General features: G+C 39.8%; 1 protein-coding gene across 1 annotated transcript in view; it reads left to right on the top strand.

The window, feature by feature from the left end:
• Positions 1-27,882, top strand: part of LOC138632441 (gamma-aminobutyric acid receptor subunit beta-2) — a 59,965-nt gene that overhangs the window by 9,598 nt on the left and 22,485 nt on the right. The window contains exon 4 of the mRNA XM_069718013.1: positions 17,705-17,925. Within this exon, the coding sequence (XP_069574114.1) occupies positions 17,705-17,925 (221 nt within the window). The remainder of the gene's footprint in view (positions 1-17,704; positions 17,926-27,882) is intronic.

Genomic DNA, 27,882 nt, shown 5'->3' with positions numbered 1-27,882 from the left:
GGCCGGTGCTGACAGGCATGGAGGTCAGACCGGGTAGGGAGGTCAGAACGTTCCATGAATGCATTGTTGTTTTTGGTTTTGTTCTGAGATTTGTTGATAATAAGCAAAACAAAGATTTGCACGTGTTTTTCTTTCAGAAACATTTGTTTCTTTTAGTAATGATCAATTAGTATTCACACAGTTTCTAATGCAAAATAGCAACACTAAAGTAGTAGCAAAATAATTATTGTGACACAAATAGAGTAACAATCATTATGTAGAGATTATTGAAGAATTCCAACACTGGATTGCAGAGTGGGAGTCCTAAACTCAAGAGATAATCAAGTATTCACCCGGTAAATTGGCAGGGTAACAGTTGGAAACAAAGTCAATCAGATATAGCAAACAAATATATATTAGTGATGGTAACAGGCAGTTACTCAAAAGGCAGGCAGATGGTCCCATAAACAGGGAGAACAGAATGAAGGCTGCAAAAACAAGGCAACAAAACAGCATGGGCAACCTGGCAGAGGCTCTTTATGCACCATCTTTATCTTTAATTGAGTTAATTGCAGATGGGGTAGATCTGGGTAAGCAGGTAATTGAGATAGGTATCAAACAGAAAACAGAAAACTCAAGAGTAATGGCTGGTGGGCAGGTAATGGCACAGCTGAAAGAGATACTACAGTATTCAGGACACAGGGGATAGTGAGACGAACTAGAAGAAGAAGAGGGAGGAGAGGTAGATGGAGCAGCTGTCGCCATGGCAAGATTACCACAGCTGTATGTGCAGCCAAAATCTCATAAACTGTGTGTACAAAGAAGAAGTAAATGGTGACTGAAGCATTAGACTGCCATTATTTTCTGTTCTTACTGCAGGTATCTCTTTAAATCTCATCAGCAGTCTTTGCAACAGGTTTTTCTTCAGAGACAGTCGGCCAAACTTGGCCTTTAAATTGCCTTTTTTTCCTCCGTGTTTCAGCACAGTTTGCACCCTTGCCACATGCCCTCCTTTATATTCTCATGCCTCAGGACAGTACTAATTATTTGCTTTGCAATTTATTCTCACTGATATTTTTCTCCAGCACCATGAGCAGGTCAGAACTTGTATTGTCTATTGAAATACAGAATATTCAGATGCCAAATGGATTATCATAGAATATAATACGGACATTCAGGGTTCCCACCTGCAGGTTGGCATCTTTGGTACTGACTGTCATTAACTATGTTTCAGGTGTTCCCAACAGGATGAATTGAACATTTGTTATTAATCATCTGTCGTTTCATTTTTACTTATCTTACTCTTCATTATTGGTTAATTTCAACAAATCAGCATGCGACAAAACCTGCCGACACTCCGCTGCAACTATCTAAGGCCACCAAAGCGTTTATTCCTGAGTACAGCTTGTTCTAAAAATAAAAAAAAAATGGTTTTATTAAACGGCATCAGCTTGACGAGGTGATGGGTATTTATTCTGCACTGAACGCTGAACATTTCGGGGTCACCGAGAGTCACTGTCACCAGCCATCCAATCACAGCGAAGGAGGGGCGGGACAGACGCGCTTAACCACCGACACTGGTCGCTGATTCAGAGTGGCTGTGCAAACGTTAATTTGAGCCGAGTTACCAGACTGTATTCACAGCGAAGAAATTGAAGCTGTGAGCAACAGTCTCGTTAAAAATGCAAGACTAGTTAAACATTACCTGCTAGAATAATTCACGTTGATACTTCACTTGAAGCACTGCTTTGCCTCAGTATGACCTCACAGAGCTGCTAGTGTGGCTTAATTCAACACCCATGTGGGTTACTTCCTGTTAAATTGCAGACACAATGTAGAAAGACAAAAGTGGGGAAAAACATTATGTAAATGAACATTCAGCTGTAGTGTGGGTGTACGCTCACCCCTTGGTTCTGAAGAAAAAATAAGCCCTTTCTCAGTTCCCTTTTGCAAAACAAGCTCTCTAAAACTTTTAAAGCTGACTTCATTAAGCCACATAAGAACCCCACAGCTACACTTTGTTGTCTGTGAAGTTATTCTTCAAGTGTGTGACCACCATCAGGCCGGTGCGTTTTATGTCCTGCTAAACAACTCAAATCTGATTATCTTTTAAGCTTGATGCGCAGCACCTAACACTGATAAATGGAATAACATACAGGGCAGCCATCATAGTACACACACACACACACACACACACACACACACACACACACACACACACACACACACACACACACACACACACACACACACACACACACACACACACACACGCGCGCGCGCGTGTGCGCCACAGATATAGTCCTTAGATCGTTATTAATGTTACAGACCCTGCTTATTGTACAATTAGTGCCACAGCTCTAAATGTCAGGGGAAGGAAGGCGTGTAATCAATTCCCCCAGGTTAAAGAAGCACACTAGTTAGGCATCTGATTCACTGCTGCCTGTGACAGTGAATGATGGGGTGGATGTGCAGACAGCAGCCCGTTCCCCTGTAGCAGTAGGTCTAACAGCATCTTGTTTTCTTGTCGGTGGGCACAGCACGGGGAATTAACAGCTTTTTGCCATCCACGTTTTGCCATCCACTTATTGCAGGGTAATCATTTTCACACCTGTCCCATGTCTCTCTTCTGTTACATTTGCTTGTCCCTCTGTTCTCATCTCTCTCTCTCTTTCTCTCTCTCTCTCTCTCATATTTTCGTGTTTTCGCTGCCTGTTTGATGATGACACAAGGCTGGGGCCCTGCTGCAGCAGTGGATTAGACAGAGTTACAAATCGAAGTGGGTTAATCGGGTAGCCTACTATTTTAGGAGGCTTCTGTCTGTTCACTGGCCCCACTGCACGATTTCTATGTGTTACTGTTCACACACGAGTAAAGCTCAGAGTTGTCGTGGTGAAAACCGTATCGGTCACAACACCTACTTCTTAAAACCTCTCATAGACTTACCTTCATAAACATATTAGGAGTGAAAAATTGGATCTAAGGAAAGCAAATGGATGTAATTAATTGTTAATGGGGCATGATTTCATATATAGTCAATGGAAATGCGCAATTAGACTCAAATTTGGGATGTGTGTACTAGGTGATTCATCCATGTGGCTTTCTGTAAATGAAAACTTTGCGTTTATCCCAGAGATTTATGACTCAAATTTATAGATGTGTAGACACAAAAGGAGAGAGACAGTAAGGAAAGGATTAGGAGTAAGTTCTGAGTTCATTCAAAGGCTGAGCTGAACAAAAACACACAGACATTCCCTCTGACACATCCACCACTAGCTGGCTTACCGTTCATTTCTGTACAGTTCATAAAGTACATTGGCTGTTCGGGGCAGATAAAAGGTTCAGCAGTCAAAGTTCAGAGGATGACAGGTTATTTCTGCCACATCAACAAACATCATGTGACTGTACAATTTGTGACTTTGGTTTGACCCCTTAAATTTGACTGGAGGTAGGTGTCCTCTGAGGATGTAAGAAATAAACCCACTGAATCCTAAAGCTGGACAGACTATGTGACCGAATTAGTGGGTTTTAGAGACAAAGCTTCCCTCACTGTTGATTTAAAATTACTTAAAAGTTGCATTTACATCATTGTTGTGCATATTACTCAATAGAGAGTGGCTTTGAAGAATGAAGCAATTTGAACCAGAATTTACTACTGAGGTGAAGAACTAAACCATGTTGTGCATAAATTTTTTTTAAATAGCCTTGCTTCAAGTAGAAAGAAACTACTTACAGGCACGGCAAATCTTTAAAAGAGCTGAACAAAACAATTTGAACCCCCAAAATGACTCATTCTCACCTCTAATCGTAAATAAACCCACATTCAAAACATACAAATGCAACAAAGCCTTGTGGTTTCAGAACATGTAAATAATTTACGAGTGCAACTGCATTGTTTGTTTCTCGTAGAGGAGATTGACTTCACATCAGTGTGAACCCTCATATTTCTTTATGAAAGTACTGACACACATCTAGAGTAGCCAGGACTAGCCTACTGTACTATACCCACGGAAACTCTTGTGTCTTATGATTTGACGTGAAGTAAGACAGTAAGCTGTCTTGGAAATTGATGAAGAAAGATAAATATCTGAACTTGAAATGCTAAAGAAATTCCCGAATTCCTTAACCCAAAGGCTCAGTGTGATGACAATACTCTCCGTTGTTAATCAGTGCTAAATGTTCACTGACAGCTATTTGCCTTTGACGAGTGTTGACGAGTACTTTTCAGCCAGATGTTGACATGGCTTCAGGCCAAGTGCTCATTATTAAAAGTAGTTCTATATCTGTTACACTCCCAGACCTTTAAGGTGTGTGTCTTTAAAAAAGCAAACAAAAAAAGCTGCAAATAACGATTGTACTCAACTCATGAATGTAGTTATTTGTTTAATAGAAAGGACACGAGTCGAATCGGGGTCGACTTTGTTTCTTCTGAAACCGATTGTGAGTGTGTAAGCATCTCTGCCCGGTGATGTGTTCAGGGGATAACACTCATCACCGTGTGAGTCCTATTTTTAGATTGTTAATCAAGGTAACATGTTCAGACTGACACACTCAGTATGATATCACATAAAGTGTGAGAAGAGTGAGATTGCTTCATTTTGGCTCATCCACTCACCTAACAGAGGTCAAAATGGTGTGAGTGTAGCTTCAGCTGTTAGATTTACTGTGCTGTGACATAGCAAAATAGTGCCTTAAGTCCCAGGTAACAGCAGTACCAGACGGAGCTACTTATCTCGATCTGTATTGTGTTCTTAAGTTTACAAAAACTATATGTATTTCAATTCTGTATTTGGAATTTGCTCCAAAAAGAGAATAAATATGTCTAAACACATTTTAAATAAATGCTGCGTAACTGTTAGTCATCCAGTAATACAGAATAGTTTATTGGGCCATAGCATAACTTTTCTTTAGAATTGGAAGGATGTAATAGGAAGAGATGAAAATATAGTGAGTATAAAGAATCCGTTATGATAATTGAGAAAGTCTTTTGACACAGGAGTGTTTCATAATGACCCATGGGGCCACACTTCACAACTTTGGCTACCCGCAGTTTCTGTTTGTGTATAAATCACCTGATGAATACAAGACAAGGAGCTCCTTTTTTTTTTAATTCCGAAGTGGATTTATAGATGTTTGTTCTGGATGGACATCAGATATATTGATACTGAAGGGTGGCACAGATTCTAGAAAAATGTATTTGTAAAGTCTGTGTAGTCTGTTTGTCTGGATTTGATGTTATGTGACACTAAGTGTGTCATTTGGAGGACATGTTGACTTGGACCAGGCCACTACGCAAAGTTAGATGACATTTGTATTATCTTCTTAATTAGCTTCTTAACACTTCTGAATACACTACCCATGTAGTACAAAGGTTGGAAATAAGATGTAATTGTTATAGGTACCAACTTTTCTCCATTTACATAAGGCAGCAGTTTTCCTGGACAGCATTTCCAAAAAGCTCCCTTTTGGGGGATGACAGATGGATAAAAAAAACACAAAACAGGAACAACTGGCCAATTTCAAAAGGTCTTTGCATTTAATTTGTGTAAGATAAAAGTATTTTTGTGCTCTAAGGATTAAAGGAGTGTGTTTCCTTTATGCTGAATAGATTTATTTGCATAGTTCCGGTTGCTGTGTCTTGTCATCTCAGTCTTACAACTGGTCTTGTGGATCACCGTGACTTGGCTCATGTCTGGCACCAACACACAGATTTCACAGCACGTGGAAACTCATGCTGCAAGCTGTCAATGGAGTTCAGGATTAGATTCTGCTTGATCACAGCTTGTCAAAATACAAGAAGTTGATAATGGCCAAACAGGAGAGACGGCGGGTGTGGATTTATTTTCACAGCAGCTGAACATGACACCGTGAGCTGATAATGTGGTGGTGTTGAGAGGGAAAATGCAGTGGTTGCTCTTGGCTTCAGCGATATAGCACGAACAGTGTTTATTTTAGCACGTTACAAATGGAGTTTTCGTTGAAATGTCCATTTTTTTTTACAGTGCAAAATCATTGTCACCACAAACTTGTTGATCAGAGTCTCAGGTAGTAGCTTCCTTTGTTCTTCCCTCTCTCTTTTGATTGCAGGAATTGGGACAATATAGCCGAGAACAAGTGCTGCTGTTGTCTGTTGTGCTATTAAAGGGAGTTTTACATTATGCTAAAGATGAAGCCTGAAACAGTTTCCATTGTTTTAAATTATTCAGCCTCATATTTTCAGCTGTGATGAAGTATTAAAGGAAAAGATGAAGAGAAAAGAAAACCTAGATCTGAGGTCAGCCAGGCATGTACGTGTTTTGAAGTGCTTTTCCTCCAGTTACTGTAAGTTCTTCCTCTTGTGCATCTCTTTATGCAAAGAAATGGACGTCCGTTTTGGATTGCTGTAAGTGATCCCTATCATAAGTACACTGTTGCACTTGGGATTTCCTAAGTGTGTTCTATATGTCTACGGTTTTGCAGTTGTTATTGACTGGTAAGTGGTGGTAGCGCTCACAGGAAAACAGGCCAGAGGAAGTAGTCGACTCTTCCATTATAACCCTTTCTTCTTCAGTGGAGAAGTAGGTTTTGTATTGACTGTATAAGTGGAACAAGTTATGTTGTTGCTTGAGAAAGAAAGTGAACCTTTAGGAATGATTTGCATTTATAAATGTGTCTTGAACTGTGGTCAGACCTTCATTTAACACAATCTATTTTAACAAACATACAAATCACTGAATTGTTTTTGTACATATTGGTTACATCATTCATTCACATTGTTGGCTAGAAAAAAAAAAAAAAAATTCTACTCCGAAGATAGGCTAACAAACACCTAATAGGAGTTTTAATTTATTGAATACTGTCCCATAAGAGAGCGTTCATCTTAAATGGCTCCAAAAGCACAACGCAGATTGCTCAATGAATTATAAAAGAATCCCAAAGTAACAGCTAATAGCATATCAACATAAAAATGCATTCCTTTAGTGACATGATGGCATAATTTGGGGCTGCCTGCTGACCTGGACAGCATATCATAAACTATGGGAAAATTAATTCCCAAGTTTGTCAAGGTTATGTTAGAATAGGTTTTTGCAAGCTAAAGATCAGTAGGAGGTGGTTGACGCAGCAGGACAGTGAACCTAAACATCTAGGTAGACCGACTAAAGAATGACCACAATCAAAGACAATCCGTGTTTTGGACTGGCCAGGACCTTGACCCAATAGTGATGCTGTGGAATGACCTTAAGATAACTGTTCTCACCAGATATCCTGAGAATATGGCTGAGCTGAAGCAGCTCTGTAATAAAGAATTGTCCTATTCTGAAAATTGTTCAGCTTTGTGCCTCAGCTACTTGTTTGATATTATTGCTTATCCGTGCATGTGCTACTAACTAATTCACACTGTGCTCGTGTATGCTTGTGACCCAGATGAAGATCAGATAATCCAGTTAATGGAGAAAAACAGGTAATTTCAACATATGTTTTGCCACTGTATGCAGCCAGTCTGCTTCTATTTCATCAATATCAAATTTGAAACAATTATGTTTCTAAAAAAAAAATGCAAACACATTAAGCAAAATTGGGATTGGAGATACTTGTTTTTGCCAGTGGAAATAAAATGAAAAACAAGTCTTAATCTCTCCCACCAGTCCAGAGTTACAGAGGTTAGCTGGGGTGAAATGAGGAGAGGAACAACTCTGTGGAAAAACAAATGACATTGGAGGGATTAGTGCTGAACATGATGCATGCGTGCGCTTGTGTGAGATGCACTTTAGATCTGGAGTACTGTGAATATTAAGGACTCTTGATGCTCACATCAATTTATTATTACTACTGTTTGCATGTGATGCCAAATTTCATTCTCTCTCAAAGTACAAGTGGTTCCACGTGTAAAGTTTTAGTGTTTAGAGCAAGAAGTAGGACAAGAATATGAAAAATAAAATTGTCGTCGCGCAACAAAAGTGCTGATTGTTAAGGGTTACACTGCAATTTGTGCTGAGACATATGCAACAACTCCAACAGAGAGGAGGGTAATGTGATTTCATTTGGTGTTTAAAGAGCTACAAAGTGACTTTAGAAACGTTGGCACTGTCGCAGTGACACAGAATCTCTCACCGAGCTGCATGTTAAGTTCATTCTTCAAGACTTTTCAAAATAAACTTTGAATTAAACTTTCTTCATTTCTTCATTGCACCATTACCTCGTGATTCCAGTAGTTTGTTTTCCAGCCAGTTTGAGTGAAAGCCTTTCAACTTTCTGTTTGTTAGCCATCCGTTCCCCACAGTTAAAAGAAATCGTTTGTTGTATTGAAGAATTGTTCTGCAACTATTTCATGTCCTTTGCATCAATATGATTTTCTGTGATTTTTTTTTGGAAAGTAGTGCTGTGAAAATGGATTGAATTACTTTCCACAATAACATGTTTCTGGTGTTATCCTTGCATGTCATTGCCACGCACACACACACACACACACACACACACACACACACACACACACACACACACACACACACACGCACACGCACACGCGCACAGCTGAAACCCCGAAAGCACCCCTGCGTCTCTTGTAGGTCAGTCCAACTGTGAGGAGATATTGCTTCTTCAAGGGTGTCCTTGCTCAAGGAGATACTGTATGCAGGCCATCAAATCTCGACTCACACAACTCTATACATGGACAACAAAGAGACATACACTCAGAGACACATACATAAACTGGATTTGTGGTTCAGATATACACTGATAACCAGTTGTTTTGTTCTCACTCTGCCTCTATATGTGCCATCGATCGAAAGATTGTCTATATTTTGCATTATCTCGTTGTTGACAATGTGTACATGTAGTGTGTGCTTTTTGCTACTCTGTTAGAATAGCAAGCAGCTTCTTCCTCAGCTCAGCAGACTTCCATAATGCACGAGATGTGGGACGTCTCCAATGGATCAGTATATTTGTATGTGTATAGTGTATGTGGGGAAGTCAAATGACAGATGTCTGGAGCCATAGCAGCACCAGGAAGGCAGAAATTTGCCAAGTTTTGTAGTAAAACGGGCATAGCATATTTATTTGCACACGACAAGCATATATTCAGTCTGCGTGGGTCCATGACCCCCCCCCCCCATCCACATCCACATCCACATCCACACACAAACTCTTTAAGCAGGAGAAGCATTAAGTGGGACAAATGATGTGCACAGAGTTGGACTCATTTTTGTCCTTCGTGCCTTTGGCTAGCTAACTTTCTATCTTGTGTGAATGACAGCTGAGATTGAAAACTCAATCAATCCCCCCTCCCCTCCCTCCTCCCCCTGTCTTCCTGCGGGACTCAAAAGTACCCTAATAATCTGAGTCCTGCTCTGCCCTATCTTACCTTGCTCATCATCCCCTCCACACTGGCCCCTTCTCTGAATTGCCACTCCACTCTACTCCTCTCCAGGGACTCAAAAGGGCCTGCAGATGCTCCAATCGACTCTAATAAATTGTATGTAGTCAGTTAAGTTGCACGACTGCCAACTGGCAAAGCTGCAAACCTCTGCTTTGGGAAAACTCTGAAAAAAAAAGAAAAGGTTCCTCTAAATTTGATTCACCTTCAGCGAGCTCTCTTGAAAGCCACAGTATGTCCAGGCCAAAGTAAATGATGAAAGAGTACGGAGGGAAAAGGGGATATATATACAGGAAGAAGGGGGCGAGACACACTGAGAAAGAGAGAGACGCGAGCCCTGTGATTGAAATGGAGGTTTGACACCGTACAAGTAAACAAACAAGAGTCTGAGCTTTATTGAAATCTGTCATCCTGTTTCGAACAGGCCATAAAGTAAAGAAACGGGCTTTAGGGGAAGAAAAATACAAACTGTCCTCAGTCTGAGAGCTTTGGTCAGAGTAACGTCCTCAGGGGAGTTTAATATTAACAACACAAAAATGCACACTCACTGTCTAACAGCAGAATCTTTTGTTGCTATTATCTCAAAAATATGAACTAATTACACCTCATCAAGCACATGTATTAATGAGTGACTACAGCTACAATCATACTGATATTTTGAGTCATGTATGAAAACAAAATTTGAGAGTTTAGATACATTTTAAATTCTGACAAGGATCCATTAAATTTAGTAATTAGCCAACTATGACAACAATATGTTCTACAATATTTATACACTTAAGTAAGTCATTTCTTATAGATTTAGATATATGACATAATGTTTTTTTCGTGTCAGCCTGACTGCAAGAAATAATACCAACATGATCTATTCTGGAGCAAACGGGCCAAATAAAACCCCTGCAGCAACCCCTGTCTGCTTTCCTGTTGTCGATTTACTGCATGCAGTGCACAAGCTGCTCCAGATACTAGAGCTGAATCCTAAGGACTCCACGCACAGATCTCCAAAGACTGGGGAATATATGTCATTCAGTTCTGCGGGGATGGGCATGTTTATTATTAGGCCTCTTTGGAAATGCTGCGCCCTATGCCAGGTCCCTCATACCCCGGTCGCTGGTGGCATGAAGGACCATGTGAGACAGGAAATTGAAAGCCACTTGTTGTTGGAGGGCTTTTCTTTTGGAGAAGTTGAAGTACGTGGATGATAGACTGCGGTATGGACATATGGCTGAGTGGTGAAGGGATCGCATTTCCTCCTCACTAAAGGTATTCCAAAGAGAGAAGGAGAGGAGAGAGTGAGGCAGACACAGTGAGGACCGAGGCAGAGGAGGCTTTGTAGTCAGGCTGCTTGAGGATTCAACCCCACTCTTCAAGGTCAGAGCACTATAGCAGTGATTTAAAGCAACATATACTTCTTTCGCCATCAACAAAAGTCTTGTTTAAGATCAGAATTACATTATAGTCACATGATTTGTCAATATTAGTAGCATATCAAGTCAGTAATTTTGGCCAAACATCATTTGGTTGATTGATTGTCCTTTTGTTTGAGAGCAAAATGTATTTTGGGAATGAACTGAGGAGGAGCTATTAAAATTGGAATCCTGAATTGAGCCCCTCGGAACCCATCTAGCTGATCCACCAGCTGCCACGTTCTCCCGACGGCTCCCCGAGGTATGTCTGTTTAGTGGTAATCATCTAAGCCATTCACACTCACATCCAATGTATTCCCCAACTCCCTTCTTTTTACCACATGCAAATAGATGCAACAGGAGCTCCGCTGAGATTAAGATGGATAGATGGAGAGTGAATATAGGAGAGAGGGGAAGCTATAAGGTGAAGTAGATGGAGGGAGATTTGTGAAATGGCGTGGGGGAAATCGTAGATCAAATGGGGGGGGGGGAATGATTGCATGAAAGAGAAAAAAATAAATGCATGGAGCAGATGAGAAGTATGAAAGAGGAGGAGGGAAAACATAGCAGAGGGAGGTCATTCCTGATGCTGAAATCAGAGACTGGAAGTGAAGAGCTGTGAGAATAAAAGCAATTTGCATCACTGCTCCACTGAGCTTTCCAATGCCTTTCATTTACCCCCCTATAAAAACCTTCCCACACCCCCCTGTCCTTTCCAGCAAACTCACCACACCATTCCACATCGCTCAAATGGATAACTGGCTTCAAGAGAAGTGGGAAGAAAGAGATATATAACCATAACCAGTACTCACAATTTAGTCATCCTCATTCTGATCCTCTTTTATGTTCTCTCTCCCCGCAGACGTAAGCCTCCATTCCTCTTTGTCTAACCTTGTCCTCCAACAATCAAAAGTCATCACTCCCAACTTCTTCTCAACATTTTCCCCTGATTTCCCTCCTCTTCTTCTCCTCCAGCATATCTTCCACCTTTGTACTCCTCCTCAAGATACATGACTTTATATGATCACAATTATATTCACAGATAAGGAGGAGGCAACGTGGATCGATTTATGCATTTAAGTTTGTTTTGTCTTTTTCTGACATGATATGATATTTGTTGAATTTGAATATTCACTCTCCACCAGCTACTGATGGGAATATTGGTTTTCTTTAGAAATGTTTTTCTTTCAAAACACAAAAAGAAACATGTGACAATCAACATACAAAGTCAGGTTTAAGTGAGGACTCATGACACAAGTCCAACAAAATAAGTCTAATGTTTGTTCTGCGTGTTGTTCTGAGTCCGAGTGAGGCCATGTTGTGCGGGGGTGGGGATGAGATGTCAAGGGTTAGTGTTCGGGGCAGCTTGGAGGATGAGTGGGGTTGACGAGGTCACTGTGGGCAGCTGCAGCATCTCTTTTTTTATTATTATTATTATTATTATTATTATTATTTCCAATTGTTTTTTGTTCTCCATAAGTTTACAACTACTGATCTTCACTAATCTCTTTAGAAAAGATGCACAGAAGGAAGTTGGATTTCTAGTTTTTCTGTAGTAGTGAGGGACAATGCTTGAGAGGCTGAGTTTGCCATAGATGAGTCTTGTCCAGCACAAAGCCTGCGACTTGCTTTTTATTTGAGCAATGCGAGATGCTTAAACTGTAATTCATGGCATGAAATACAAATAAGCAATTTTGCACAATTTAGCTGCCTGAAGGGCTGACTGACCAAGTCGGTACTGCAAATAAAATTGTCTGGAACCTTTGCCTTCGTCTGAGAAATCTGCCCACACACTGACTACGGCTGTAAAATATGCCCTTTCAGTGAAGAAAAACACACCAATACAGACTTGGTTTAGGGAGACCGTCATCTGGACGGGATTACAGAGCCTGTGGGTCGGGCTTTGTCGCAGATTATATGTTTAGTTTAGAAACATAATTAATAATAATAAATAATCCAAATAATTATGCCTGGGCATGAAGTCATTTGTGCCACGCAGATCTGGTGATTATCAGTTGATTCACTTAGTTTCAGCCCCAACCTTTTACATAAGAGAGCGTTCAATTTAATCTTCATATATCTCAATAGAAAAAAAACAAGTTTTACAGCAGTTCCCTCATCTAATGTATATGTTTGAGTAAAAAGGATGTACTTTTTTTTTTTTTTTTTTTATCTTTAAAGTGGAAGTTTTATCAACCTTCAAAAAGCTTTGTGATTCAGTCATTAAAAAGAAAGGAGCTGGAATCCGTCGGCATCCGAGTGAACCTGAGGTGAATCTGAGTTGAATAACTGAGGATATTCGGTTCTAAATATAGATTACATTTGTCGGTACTACTAAATAGTTCAGTAGGACTCCCCTGTTTCTTTTTTGAGAACTGTGTCACGCTGAAAAAGAGTCTTAAAATTCAGTGTTTAATTTTCCGTAACAGCATTAGTGCCTAAAGCACATCTTACTAAACATTTAGCTTAAGTTGTTTATTCGTGTTTCACAGCAACATTTGAACTATTTTCAAATCAGTTACTTGCTTGCATTCAACATAAACTGCTTTTATATCTGAGAGGACCTTGCTTGTTACGGCTGCTCGAGGTTTGTCACCCGCATGTAGCTTTGAGGAAGATGACTGGAGATGATGGGCAGGTCAAAGGACTTACTTCAATATGCACTGCCGAATAATTGTAGCCTGTCCCATTTGCATCTCACTCGCTGAGATAGCTACGAGCTACTCCAGAGTGATGATGACAGTAACCTCTCTGAGTGTGGCAGAGCACGCCGACGGCGGGGCAGGTGAGCAGAGTCAGCACACCGTATAGAAATGATCTTACAGCACCAGATTCTCCCCCGGCAGTGGAGCGCAGCCATGCAAAAGCTTTTGATGATGATGAAGCTGCTCCAGTCCATGTGCCAGTGTGCTGAGAAGACACATTAATTGTACTTCATACTGCTTGTTAAAATGTTTGTTTTGTTACCCTAATGTTTCTTTAAAATTATACAAATGCAGATGAAGACACATATATATGATAAAAAAAACAAAAGTAAGTGGATGGGAATAAACAAATAAAGAGTATTCAGCTTAAAACATATGACGTTAAGGGGTGTCATATTTTTTTTCACATATGTAAGATTTCGACTGCTTTTTCAGGATAGCACTCTACTGTTTCCACGTATAGTTATCCGTTCTGTAAATTATGAACTGAAAGATTTTAGACCAGAAAATATCTATCAAAGATCAGTAAGAAAAATACTTAACAAAGACATTTTAAAATTTAGGAAATATATTATCACAGTTGGATTGCTATGGAAGTGCATATTAGTTATTAGTCACAATGGATCCTGTCATAGCTTTGAGTGTGAGAATTTAATGATGACTTTGTATTGTCCTCTTTTTGGCAGCTTGGAAGCGCAGCATATTTTGCACTCATAAATTCAATATCGTTCTTCTTACATCACTCTCTGTCTATTTTCCATTTCCCTCCCACTCTCTCTCTCTCGCCAGCATATAGTTTATGTACTGATGCTCATTATAACAGCCTCCATTGCACTTTCACGCACACAAGTGATGCAGTTATTCTGGTGATTTACACCCTCCCTTTTCCACAGAGACAAAGAGAGACCTACTATAGCTGTCTTTGAGTAGAGCTTTATGTTCACAGTCAACTAGCCACAGTGGTACCGCCTCAGGGCCGGTCCCACAAAGCAAACCACGACTTCCTCAAGTCCATGGGCCTGCAATAATAGGCTCTCCGGGAGGGAAATAGAAACATTCGCTCAGTTTAATAATGATGCCCCATGTCACTTAACGCCCATCGTACTCCGCCATGGCTGTCTTCTTTTTTTTCCCCTAACAATACAAAAATACGCGGCCACTCAAGGGTACTTCAGATTCAAAAAGTGGACTCTGTGGTGGGGACCATTTTGCATGTGCCAAAAATGCTGATGGATTTTTACTGATGATGCTTGTTATGAGTGCTCAGGCTCCATGTGATGTAATATACACAAGTTCTCGACTCTTGTTATGTAATCCTTATTATTACATATTGCAGAGGATTCCATGACGTTGAGAAAACTTGCACAGTTGACACTGCCGGGTGAAAACCACAGCTGCATTGTTTTTCTTGTGTCTCTATTTAGCCGGGGCGGTAATCGCTGAAGCACAACGAAAACAAACACAGCACAAATGTCTATGCAAACCCACGTATCCAGAATACATTGATACGCACGCACATGCGGAGAGCAGGCATTGTTAAGATGTGCAACGCATGCATCATTTCTTGATGCAGTATCAATAAAAGGGATGGTCTGAGAAAGAACGCTGAAATCATTTTCGGGGTCCACGTGTCTGCCATGACAGGAAAGGATACTGTGTGTGTGTGTGTGTGTGTGTGTGTGTGTGTGTGTGTGTGTGTGTGTGTGTGTGTGTGTGTGTGTGTGTGTGTGTGTGTGTGTGTGTGTGCGTATGTGCACGCTCACAAGAAGAAGCGGTAGAGACGCCTCTCCGATGGATCATACATCACCAGTAAATCCACCTATTTTGATGCTGTGCACTGATGAGTGCAGAGGAGATAGTTTAGGAGGATGGCATGGCAACAAGCATCTCTTCATCCACACGTGCTGTGGTGCACAGCATGCCAGAAAGAGCAGAGTGTGAGCTGTTACATAACCACCGACCAGGGATGGAAGTGTCGGGAAGGCAAGCACGTGCAGCCAGGGATCCGTTGGTGCAAGTCTGAGGCTACTCGAGTATTCAGAACCTCCACAGTTATCTGATGTGAAAAAGATTAAAAACAAACTACAGGCTACGTGTTTATTCTGCTATTTTTTTTTATGTCTTTGATGTTGGATCCTACTGACTTGTGTTTGCATCAGTCTTCCCTACATACTATATTAAGCCTCTCCTACCTCTTTTTTTTTTTTTTTTTTCTTTTCAAACTGTCCCTAAATATGACATTCCAGCGGTTCTTTCATGTGTGGAAAAAAAAAAAAAAAGGCTGTCAAAATGGAAATTTCAACAATCCAATATAGTGTTTGTCCCCGGAATTCCCCAAATCATTTTGTTCCCATTCCAAGTCCAATTACAGTGCAGAATGCCAGAATTGCCATTATACTACTTATGTCTTCTGAAAAACGTGGTTCTCAAATTCGTGGTTGTCAGCACCTCCAGCCAAATAAGCTACAAACAACAACAACATGACAAAACCAATTTAAGTCAAACAAGGACTTCAGTGAGAAAAGCTGCTCCCATTTCCCTGAGTCCATCCAGTCAATATGCAAGCTTCCAGTTCCCAAGGTGCTGTGGGATGTCAGATCTGTAGCCAACGGGCATACAGTATTCAAAAATGCATGTTCAGCCTCTTTGCCAGGAAGTGGATGTGCCAGTCATGACAAAAAAAAGTTCCTTGAGACAGCAAGTTTATTTAACTTCGTTTTTCATGGATGATTGGTAGGCTTCTTCCTTCACTGAACAACATGAGCATCTTACTGCTGGCTTGACTGTTTTTAACGTGTCCTAGATTTACCATCAGGGAATGTTTTTGTGCAAACTATCAAGCTTCCCCTATTTCTTTATACATTATTAAGCTGCTGTATGCATTTCAGGTTGTTTGTGTGCATGCGCCTGACACCAAAGAAAAGGCATCCCCTTTATGTTTAGTACAACTTTGACATTAAACAGTTGTATGCATATGCTTTGAATTACAATTTTAAGATTACACTGAATGTATTGTTTTTTAATCATGTTTTAGTTTGTCTTTATCACTTTCTTTACATTAATGTCCGCTACTTCGCTGCCGTCCTCTCCTCCACTTTTTCGTTTGCTACGGTACACCGTTCGTACCCCTGCCAACTCTTGATGAGCAAAACCGCATGATAGCATCGGCAGGAATTAGTTTTGCATCCTCGTATGCTTGCAGCCTTGCACAGATGCATGTAAGTCTTGAGATGAGAATGAAACTCATCAAAATGTTTGCATAGTATAGCACAGCTATGATTCGAAAGCTCGACGCTGTACCTTCAATGATGCAAATGAAATAAATAAACACATGCATACATATTGTGTCCATTACACTTTGACGTCTGACTGTGCTATGTAAAGCAGACATATACAGCCCCTGTAAGGCTGTGTGCTGTCTGTGCGCTACTTGATGTGATGTGAGACGATGGTCGACCATTCTAGCTCTGGGACGAACAAACACAAGGAAATGGGTGAATATGTTACGCAAGTACAGCAGCGTGAACCCATTCCACAAACAATTCCTAATCCCAGAAAGACAGCTACTATCAAAGCAAATAGAGCATATAGGTAGTTTGTATAAGTGATTTTTGAGGTTGCCTGAAGGTTATTTTAAATTGCCTGATATATGTGGTCTCTCTCTCTCTCTCTTGTCTGTGTGTGCGTATGTGTGCACATGATAAACCAACGGAACAAGCCGTACACATATGCTATATCACTTTATCATATATTAACAGACCCAAACTGACACACACGCACTAAACCCTAACCATCTGTCTCTCTGTCTCTGCCGCTCTTCCCCTCTGACAAACACACACACACACACACACACACACACACACACACACACACACACACACACACACACACACACACACACACACACACACACACACACTTTCACACCGTCGGTCTTAACCTCATGTTTCTATGAACAGAAGGAATTCCCTATTGCTTTGTACTGAGAGTTTTTTTTTTTTTTTTGGCCTGTCCTGTTACTGGTCCATTTGCTTTAAAGCGAACTTCATCCAATATTGAAGCCCAGTCTGATCTCATCTGAGAGTTTGCGGGGGTAACGCGTTACAGAACTACCGTGTAAAATGCCTGCTTTTTTGGAGTAACCCGTCTCTTCTGTCTTTTTCTCCCCGTCTCGTCTCTCCCACTTCATCCTCCTCGTCATCCTTTTTTTCTTGCTTTATTCCCCCTTCTCTGTCCTCCTTTGCACCTTTCTGTGCACACAGGACTACACATTGACAATGTACTTCCAGCAGGCCTGGCGAGACAAGCGGCTGTCCTACTCTGAGATTCCCCTGAACCTGACCTTAGATAACCGGGTGGCTGACCAGCTCTGGGTGCCCGACACCTACTTCCTCAACGACAAGAAATCGTTTGTCCACGGTGTCACAGTGAAAAATAGAATGATCCGACTGCACCCGGATGGCACCGTATTGTACGGTCTAAGGTGAGATTTTAATCTCTTAAAATAACACGTTTGACTACTCAACAAGACAAAGGGGTTTACTTTTTACATGTGAAAACCCTGCATGAGTACGGTACCAGATAATGATAGACTACGCTGCACAAACGCAATTTATTTCTACTCTATGTTGTCAAACACTTCACACTTAATCCATTGTCAGCGTACTTTCTATTCTTAATTACACAGACAACCTGGGAGAACAACAAAAAAACACAACAAATTAATCGCAGCTCTAATGTAACAATGAGTCAGCCATTGCTGCATTGGACCAAGTCAGTAATTAGCTCATTAAAACCAGATGAAGAAAACTACTGATGTGAGGTGCAATATTGCCCCTGAGCGAAAATTAAAATGTTGATGAAGTGACCTACTTGTGTCCTCATTTACAGGACATGTGCACATCATCAGGTAAAGGCTTATGCAATGCTAAATTCAACTCTTTAGCAAAGTCTCCGCATAATTTATACAACCACCAAAAGTAAAGGTGAAAAAAAAATTAAAAGATTTGCACTTAGAATAGGTGCCGGTGTAAATCCTTGAAGTTCAACTGATATTAAATGGCTTTTCTGTTTGTTTCAAAATCCACCAGGCATGTGCACGGCTAAAGTCAGTTCGCAGGCTAATTCGCTAGTCAGCACATTACAATGCTTAAAAACCCTAAATGTAATTTCAGTTAGTTTAGATGCTGGTGTGATTCGTGCATCGTCAATACCACCACTAACGAAACACTTTCTGTCACACTTTTCAGCTCAAGTTTATTTACGTCTCCAGTCCCCTGATGTTGCTCAGCTCGCCGGCTCCGTGTCAATCAAATGTTTACACATACACAACACCTCAGGGACTAAATGAAAAGCACATTTTATTTTATTTTTTTTCCCCACTCAAATACAATTTTTTTTGTATTGTGATTGTTGATATTATTTCTGACTGCAAAGTAGAATCACTACTGTCAGTTGGACTTTAAATATGATATGGTAAGATGACTGAATCATCCATTCATCTCCATCATGCTCCCTGCTAAAGACCAATTAAAGAGCATATGGTGGTAATTTTTTACAGTGATGGCTTTCAACATTCAGCAAGCTTTCATAGATACAAACTCTGGAGTGCAGCCTTTAAAAACCATTAAGTTTGGTCTTTTATTTAAAATTTTCTTCGGGGAGATCATTATATTCAGAAATTTTTGCATAAGACTAGATTTTTTTTAATTTAATGGTTAATATAACAGATCGCAGCTGTTTTCCAGATGACAGAGACAAAAACACCCCGTTGTATGATATAAATTGATTGACCCGTTCCTCTGAGTTTCAACCTCTCAAAGTTAACATGATGACGGTGCACTTTTCACACCTCACTGATGTCTCATCAGTTCATTTTGCAAATAGGCCTCTGATGCCCAAACTCCATAAAAAGTTATTGAAAATCATAACATCTTAATGGCCATCATGGCAGTGCTGTGGGAGAGTGAAATTAAATTGAGAGATCGAGAGACGAGATATAGCATGAGAGAGGGAGGTATTAAGCAGGGGATTAGAGACATCTTTCTGTTCTTGTTCTTCTGTGTCCTTCAGTGCTGTTGTCCATCTTCATTACTTACCCACTTCCCTGTTACAGCATTCATTAAATATGTTAATATTTGCACAGGTCTATTGCATTAGGTCAGTTCATATAATATTTCGATAACATCAAAATTAATGACAACTCGGGTAAAAAAAATTTTTTTTTAAAATGTTTCTCTCACAAAATAAAAATAGGTGAACAATTATATGACCAAATCTCTTTTCATAATTTTTTAATTGACAGAGTGAGCACCAATTATTCCTAAATAAGACTGTTGCCACTTTTAAGACACATACAAACTTATTTTTACATGTGCAGATGTATTTTTTTCGCCAGTATTCATGGGTGGATTTGGTGGATGGACAGAGAAAGAAGAGCAATCAAACTCTTTTGAGATGGATAAAAGTAGTGAATGTTACATTTTCTTGGACTAAAATGTTGATTTTTTTTTTAAATCAATTTAATTGTAAAGATAAAGTGCAGAAGCCTCAAATTTCAAAAAAATAAAAAGATGAAAACACAAACAAAGATATTGTAAACTGTAAAAATATATTGTATTATATTTGGGATTTTGTCTATCATTTAACCTGATCATTGATTTGAAACCCCCTGGTGAAAAAACAAATCCTCCTGTTAAACTTAGTTTTTTTTTAACATAAACATTCTTCATGTTCATGGATCCTTTCTCTAACACAATTATATACCCTGGGTCATTAAACCCGCCTGGCACTTAAATTAGGCAGACTAATCCATACATTAAGAACATATTGCCCGTAAGCGTTTCAAAGTGTAATATTAACAATAACAAATTAGTCTTTACAGTGTAATCACTAATCATAGCCACGTGCTTCACTGTTTTGTGATTGAGCATGGATGGACAGATGTGGAAGCTCCAGTGTTTGAGTGGGAGTTTTTCAGTATTTAGACCTTTAGAGCAGCTGCTCTGGTCGTCATGGCACCTCTTTCCTTTTCTCCATGCAGCCATGACCACGGCGGCTGAATGTCAACAGTTTCCAGGAGACAGATTTGTTAAGATCTTCTTTCTTCCCGAGGAAATCAAATGCCTTTCTAATAAAGTCAATTGCAGATACATTTTGACTTCGTCACTTATGTCCCTGAATACTTTCAGTCGCATGGGTCTTAATGTGAGATCTATTACAAGAGCTCCTCCTGATCATTTAATATGATTGGTGCTTGATCTTTGTGTCAGTGGGTTTCTCTCTTGATTCAGAGCCAACATGCTCATTGTCTGGAATGGCAAGTGGGCAAAAGCGAACAGAAGAAAGCTAGAGGCAGCAGCAGATTGTGCCGGTCAGATTATACTGAAATAGAACTCAAATAGAACAAATAATTCTTGTGTCAGGCCATCTGAGTTGAAACGGATAACCTGCAGTATCAAGCCATGCATTGAATCCAATATGCAGATGAAAAAGCCATAATCACTCGGAGTATGGAACATTCCCCATGAACTGCAGAACTTATGACACAAAGTCAGTGCAAATATTACTTTGGATGAAGTAGGATTAGTCTGAAACTGGGGGAAGAAATCCATCACCCTTGACACTCAATATCATGTAAGTAGGATGCCCAGATTTTTACAAATCCAAAATTGGGTCATGGGATCTTGCGCATGTCAGTGAGTGCTCATAAATCCACACAGCACATGCAGCTACAGCATATTACTGTCGCCTAATAAAAATTATGCAGTTATTTAATTTATTATGCCAATAGATTAGATTAGAACACATGAAACTTTAATGGTCCATGGGATGACAGTTGGGACATCGTAGAAGCAAATTACAAACCATACATGGAAGAAAATCAAGTATGAATTGGAATTGAAGATATCCAAATGCTAATATACTCTGATAATAATACTGATATATTAAGGATAAATATAAGACTGAAAATATGCAACATTAATACAGGCAGTGTATTCAGTATTCCAATTCAGAGACAAACTTAGTGCTAATTGTTTGACATTTTGAGAATTGTGTAAATTAATCATGAGGCTGCAGAGTGAAGAGATGATTAGCTTTAAATATAGACTAAATGCAGAGAGAAACATTAAGCATGGCTCTTTTGAAAGTTTAAATTATATGCCTCACAATACATCTAAAGCACACTCATATTGTGTCTACTTTGTTTATTCAATACAAAAAAAATACAAATACAACAATTTGTTGTTTCATTGGGTGTTGGAGCTATCTCTAGATTAACTTAATATCCGAGATAACCCAAGGAAATTTTGTGCAGAACAATTTTTTGTTTGTTTTTTTGGGGGGGTGTTTTTACCGAGAAAAATTCACAGCGCGTAACTGACCCTAAAACCAATGCTGTGCTGCAGTAAGCTACGTAACATTTAACATAAAAATTGGACAAAATCTGAAAATGTCTTATCACAACTGCAGAGAGAAGATTATTTTGAAAGTACACGGTGAGCATAATAATACTAAAAGAAATGTCCCTTCAGCCACGTCTCGGGATCTGTGGTGTCTCAGCAAGACACATTGTTGAAAAGAAGAATCCCGTCATTGAGGCTGTTTGTTAGAAATGTACTTGGATGCAGCATTCATAGATGCAGATAACAGAGAAAGCCACACACAGAATATGTACAAACAAAGAGTGAATATTCACACACACGCTTGCATTGAACTGCTAATTCATCTCAGGGATTCATTATGGTGGATAAAAGGCAAACAGAACCAACCCTTTTGTGGGTTGATATGCTTTTATTTGCACACATCTCTTTACATGCAAACGACTGTTCTTTTTCTTCGTAACTTAAAACACCCTCACATTGATTTTCAAAAGTAAACATATTATTTCTAGGGCATTTCTTCCTTTGCTGGGAAACAACCGCAAGAAGCAGAAATTGACTTTACGAAAAATAATAACAAAAGCAAACGCAAATGACAAACAACAAGTGTCTCTCTGTGTCAGGTTAGGCCTGAGGAAGCACATCTGGGCTCGCAGTCTTGTCTTCGTTCTTCAGAGGGGTTGTTTGCTGCCAGAAAGGCCTGAATATTCTTTATTGAACTGACTTGTGTGTTTATCATTGAAAATTAGTGTACAAAGGAAAACAGCAGTAAGATCACAGTAACACACAGCCTTTCTGGCAATTAGGGAGAGAAATTAGCACACAACTAACGTCTGACTTTATTAATCAGAGATTAACGAAGCATTCACAGTAAATGACAATCATAACATTTTGTCTTTGAACATTAAATAGCAATGATTTTCCGTGAGCACCCTACTCCCTATGTTTTTTTATGGTAGGCTGTGGGTGGGAAGCAGCTGGCTGTATGGGATGACTGCTCTCTGGATGCTGTCATTATCTAAAATATCAAATAATGCATCTCTGGCACTCAGCACATTTTGTGCTTCTGGTTGAAACTCGGTACAGCAATGGAAGTATTCAGATCCTTTATGAAAATAAAATGGCTATGCCACAATTATGAAAACAATACTCCATTCCAAGCACAGATCATGCATTCAATATTTAGAGACGCGGAAATACTTTTAAAGAAAAAAGCATTGAATTATTAAAAGGGAAAAATACTTATTTTTCAGAGTGACCTGTTTTTTTTTCTTTCTGGTAATTACAATTTGATGATTTTAATGTTAAATTAGCTGGTCACAGTGAAAATACTTTGGGCTTTTCCAATCAATATGAAGCACAATTCTCACTGTTCACCCCCATCTCCCGCTCTCCTCTTTCAGCAGATGCCCCATCATGACTGACAATATTGACTGCTTAAAAGCTTGTGTTTCACTCTCATGACCACAACATCACGTTTGTCAACTGGAATATAAACCAGCAACACTGACTTCACACAGCCTCGCTTATCAAACTGATCATGCTTATGTGCAACTCATTTACAACAGCAAATACACTTTGAAGGGAAACTAATTGCAACCTGAACATGTTTTCTGTCTTTCTGTTTGATAAAGTACATATTTTGGACATGACATATACATCAATACGGAGTCTAGGAGACATAAAGGTTTGCTGACAACATATTTTGTTCCACCAAAATATCCAATTCTGTATAGGCAAGCAATTACATTGCCACCTAAAAATAATTGGGGAAACAATTTAGTTGTATAAAATGTGTTTTCCAGGAGACAGGGTGCTTCGTACGACATCAAGAGATGCAGTACAATATTTGGAGTTTTCTTTTATATGGACATCTTGTTTACTTTAAACTATTGTTGGTCTACAGATCAGCATTAGCTGTTTCTCTCTGCTAAACTTAACAGTGGCATAAAATAACACTGTAGACTGGGACCCGAAGCAAATGATGGTATAAATAAGTAGCCAAGCATAGTTGAGTGAAAATAACAGGAGTGATTTTATGTTGCATGTCTGAGTATGAGACCATTAGCGAACGCATTTACTTGGCCTGAAACTTAATGACATGCTGGAAACCTTTAAGGCTACTTGGCCCAGATTTGACCTCACAAGTTTGAGCCATCCAGGAACAGAATCTTTGAGCACAGTCTGGTAAACATGGCGGGTTACTGCAGGTGACGCAGCATATGGGGCTCAGTTGGTGCTGTTGGCAGTGTTTTCGGGCAGTCGCCAAGCAACCAAAGGACTATACTAAGACCTGAGTGAGAAATGCGGCTGTGCATCATTTGATGGATGGAAGAAATGGGAAAGTATGTGAGGATAAATGGAGAGCCAGACACCTGCAAACACAACCAGGCACTTGGACACACACATCCACAGAGTGACGGCAACATAACAAACACAAATGCACACGCACTGCCCAACACAAACATGCGTAACCTTTACCTTTCCCACACAGTGGTTTCAAAAAACTCTGCCAGAGGCTCTTGCTCTGAGTTCTACACTGCTGACTCTATCTTGACACAGAGATCAGAAAGTTGCCAGAAAGTAACCGGCAATTTACTCCTTGGTTAAACACTTGGAAGCCGCGGCGCCCCATCACGAGCAGCAAATCCATCAGAGAGAAATAAATGCTGACAAAGACAGGGGACAAGAGAGAGAGAAAAGGAGAATCCATCTAAACCTCTTAGGCTCAAACAACCCTCCCATTACACTCTTGGGGGGGGGTGAAAATCCCTGAGGTGTGAAATATGAAACAGCATGTTAATGCTAGAACTCTTCCCTTTCAACTTCTTTACTGGTATTAAAAGGCACTGTTACGATAGCCCCCTCACTGCTCTCACCTGACATCCTCTGTCCTGTATTATTTTCTCATCTCCTCTCTTTTCATCATGACACGCCGGGTCTGTTTTGGCCTGCTGCCCCTCCCATCCTTATTAGAGAACTGCATACCTACAACAAATGACAACATTGACTGCTTTATAGTAAAATGTTAAAACAGTAAAAACGACATGGGCAAACTACATAGTTAAAGGAAATCACTGTGGCTGTTAGAAGGTGAAAGGACACGTACTGTGTACGTTATATTACTTTGTATATAACTTTTTATTCATGACTTTGCTCTCTTCTAATGTAACACAAGCCAAATCACTGTGAAACAGTGAAAAGAGTCGTCATTCAACCACCTTGCAAAGCCCGGATAATCACAGAACTCAAGTAATCCTAGAAATACGTTAAAGAGAGAAATGACAGGTGAAAGAAGAAAAGTGAAAATGACATGAACCCTTATCATGATAGTTTTTTTTTTTTTTTTATCATCTTTAACCATATTCTCCAACTGACAATCTCCACCAAATTTGATAATTCAGTCACCTGTGGACTTGTTCAGAATCATCTGTCCTTCCATCCATCACAATGCCAACATAGTCAATTGGTTTTGATGTTAAATAGTCTAAAATATGCACCATTTATTGTACTACCCATTTTACTGCATGCCAAGTAGAATCTGGCACACAGAGTAAATATTAAGGACTCGTTTATACACTGCTGTAGTTATGTGTTTTAAGATTCAAAGTGCCGTTGTTTACACTGGTGTTATGAGGTTCAAGATCCCATACATTTTTTTCTTTTTTAAGAATGAACTCGGGGCATGTCTGTTTTTGTGCAGGAGGCTTACAAAGACCAGTGCCAGCAACTACCAGTATAGAAAGGAAAGGTCATTTTAAAGGCGAATAAATAAAGTTTTGACGATGAGGTTAATGTTCCATATGTAGGTTGGAGACAGGACAGGTCCCCCCAGAGTCCAGACACTGGAGTTGGTATAGCAGAGTTGGCGGATGGAAAATTCCGTTAACTTCTAAACAACGAGAAGAATGAGGTGATGGGGAGAAGGAATGTTGTACAGAAGAAGGTCTAAAAAGCAGAATGACCGAATTTCAATGATGTTTAAAGAGCAGGGAAGGGGGACTGATTGGCTCAAAAATGCTGGCAGAAAGATCATTGGACAAGTTAAGCGATGATGAAATAGTCTATGAAGTGAATTTGACAGCGTGGGAAAGCTGAAGTGACGAAGAAAGAGAGCAGCAGGAATAGCGCATTCTGTATTCACCCAAAGAGGAATAAAGACAGCATGTGAGAGAACAGATCATCCTTTCTGAACTCATGCATAAGCTTCATTTTGTTGCAGACATAATGGTAAAAGGTGAATATTTTTTGGTGAACTACAGGTTCACATTTCTCCCTGTTTTGTTTTTTTTTTGGTGATTTTGCTCTGACCTCAAGGACTGTGTAGACTTTGGTAGATGCGTCCCACCTGTCGACCATATGTTGCGTGTGGTGAGCTCGGTTGCCTAGACACAGACACAGGTGATGGGATGCCTCCAACCGACCACAAGAGCTTTTGCGAAAGTCTCGTAGCATTGCTGCGTCATCGTTTCAAAATCTTCAAAAGGATATCACATAAAGTTGTTTCTCATTGTTGTCACGTATACTTGGGTTTTAGAAATGTGTAGATTCCACCTGTAAATATATTGCCATCGTGGTGGCTGCTTGAATAATAGTAGAAGCGAGAGCAAACACAGTAGAGAGGAAAAGAGAAAGAAAGTGGCACAAAGACACACGAAGGTGATTATCTCTGCTGTGTAACACAGAGGATTGGACTCAAGATGAGCCACTCCTCTGGCACAAATTTATCTATGTTGTCAGGTGTGCCTAGACGATTACCCACCATGCTGTGCTGCTCTGTGGCAACTCCCTCTGTGGGAGTCAAGTTCTCATACAAGACCAGAGCCAGGGAAAGAATGGCAGCCTATTACTCACAGCCTCGTCCTTATGTTCTCTTCACAAAGTCTGATGGACAACATAACCTTATCTATTGACTCATGGTTGGCTGCTGTTATTATCCCTTATTATCCAACCCTGTCTATTTGTTTTGAGAGTGAGTGGGAGGCTAAATGCTTTTATGGTGATATATCTATAAGTACGATACAATAGGAGAGGAGCAGGAAAGAAAAAGGCATGTTTCTTATGTCAGACTTGGATTCTGCTGAAGGGAAAGTAAAATAATCGAGCCTCGGGGGTCCACTTTATGCTCCACTTGAATCTGTCCATACAATCTCCCTCGAGGCCTTCCCAGCTGAAATGAAGATGATAATCTACCATTGTATTGATCTCTTTTTTTTTTTTTTTTTTTTTTTGTCAACATGCTCCCAGGAGTCAAGTAGTGTTGATTTGTGGCACTTTAGGTGCTAGAGACGAAAACTAGGTCCCACGTCAGCCTGCCACAGGGGAAAATAATTTACATTTTGTCATTTAAAGTACTTCCTCAGATAAAACGTAAGTGAATGATTACTCTGAGACCTTTTGTTAATAAACAGTGTTGGGATGATATATATAGTAGTGTTTTAGAGGCCTATTTGAGGAGACACATGTTACACACAATCAAAACATCGTCTTTGATTTATACTATTTTCAGAGGAACATTGACAGGCTTACTTCTGTGTATAATACACAATATTGTCCGAAAGCTACAGTTTCATAGGTGTCTTGAGACACAGAGGGGAGACAATTTCATCGCACCTGATAATAGATCAGATCTTATTGTGTTGTGCCAGTGCCTCTTACAGACTTCCCTCTATATGAGAAACTTCATGGGCTAAGAACTTAAATCATGAAAAGGGCTTTGATTCTAAGTGAAGGCAAACATAAAAGAACCTCCCACCATCTCTTTCATTCTTGTTTATTCACGCAGCTTTTCACTCAACAACAATGTTCACAAAACAAAGCGCTGTCAGTCAAATTAAGAGAGGCAGGGATGAACAACTGTGCCAGAACATACTTACACAAAAAAAGCCTTGCACATTTAAAAGAAAATCTCTGTGCCATCTGGGGAGATGAAACAGAAGTTACGTAACATAATGCTGATAAGTGAATTGATGTGGTCTATGACTGAATGGTTGTAACAGCTAATTATAAGACAAATAGCAAAAAAAAAAACAATTCTTGAAAAGTTTAAATCGGCAATT

The sequence above is a fragment of the Brachyistius frenatus genome, unplaced genomic scaffold (genome assembly GCF_029030835.1).
Source record: "Brachyistius frenatus isolate BFR_SWC_R1_liver_20210118 unplaced genomic scaffold, ASM2903083v1 Contig_5, whole genome shotgun sequence".
In the NCBI taxonomy this organism is placed as follows: domain Eukaryota; kingdom Metazoa; phylum Chordata; class Actinopteri; family Embiotocidae; genus Brachyistius; species Brachyistius frenatus.
This window is presented reverse-complemented; position numbering and strand designations above follow the sequence as displayed.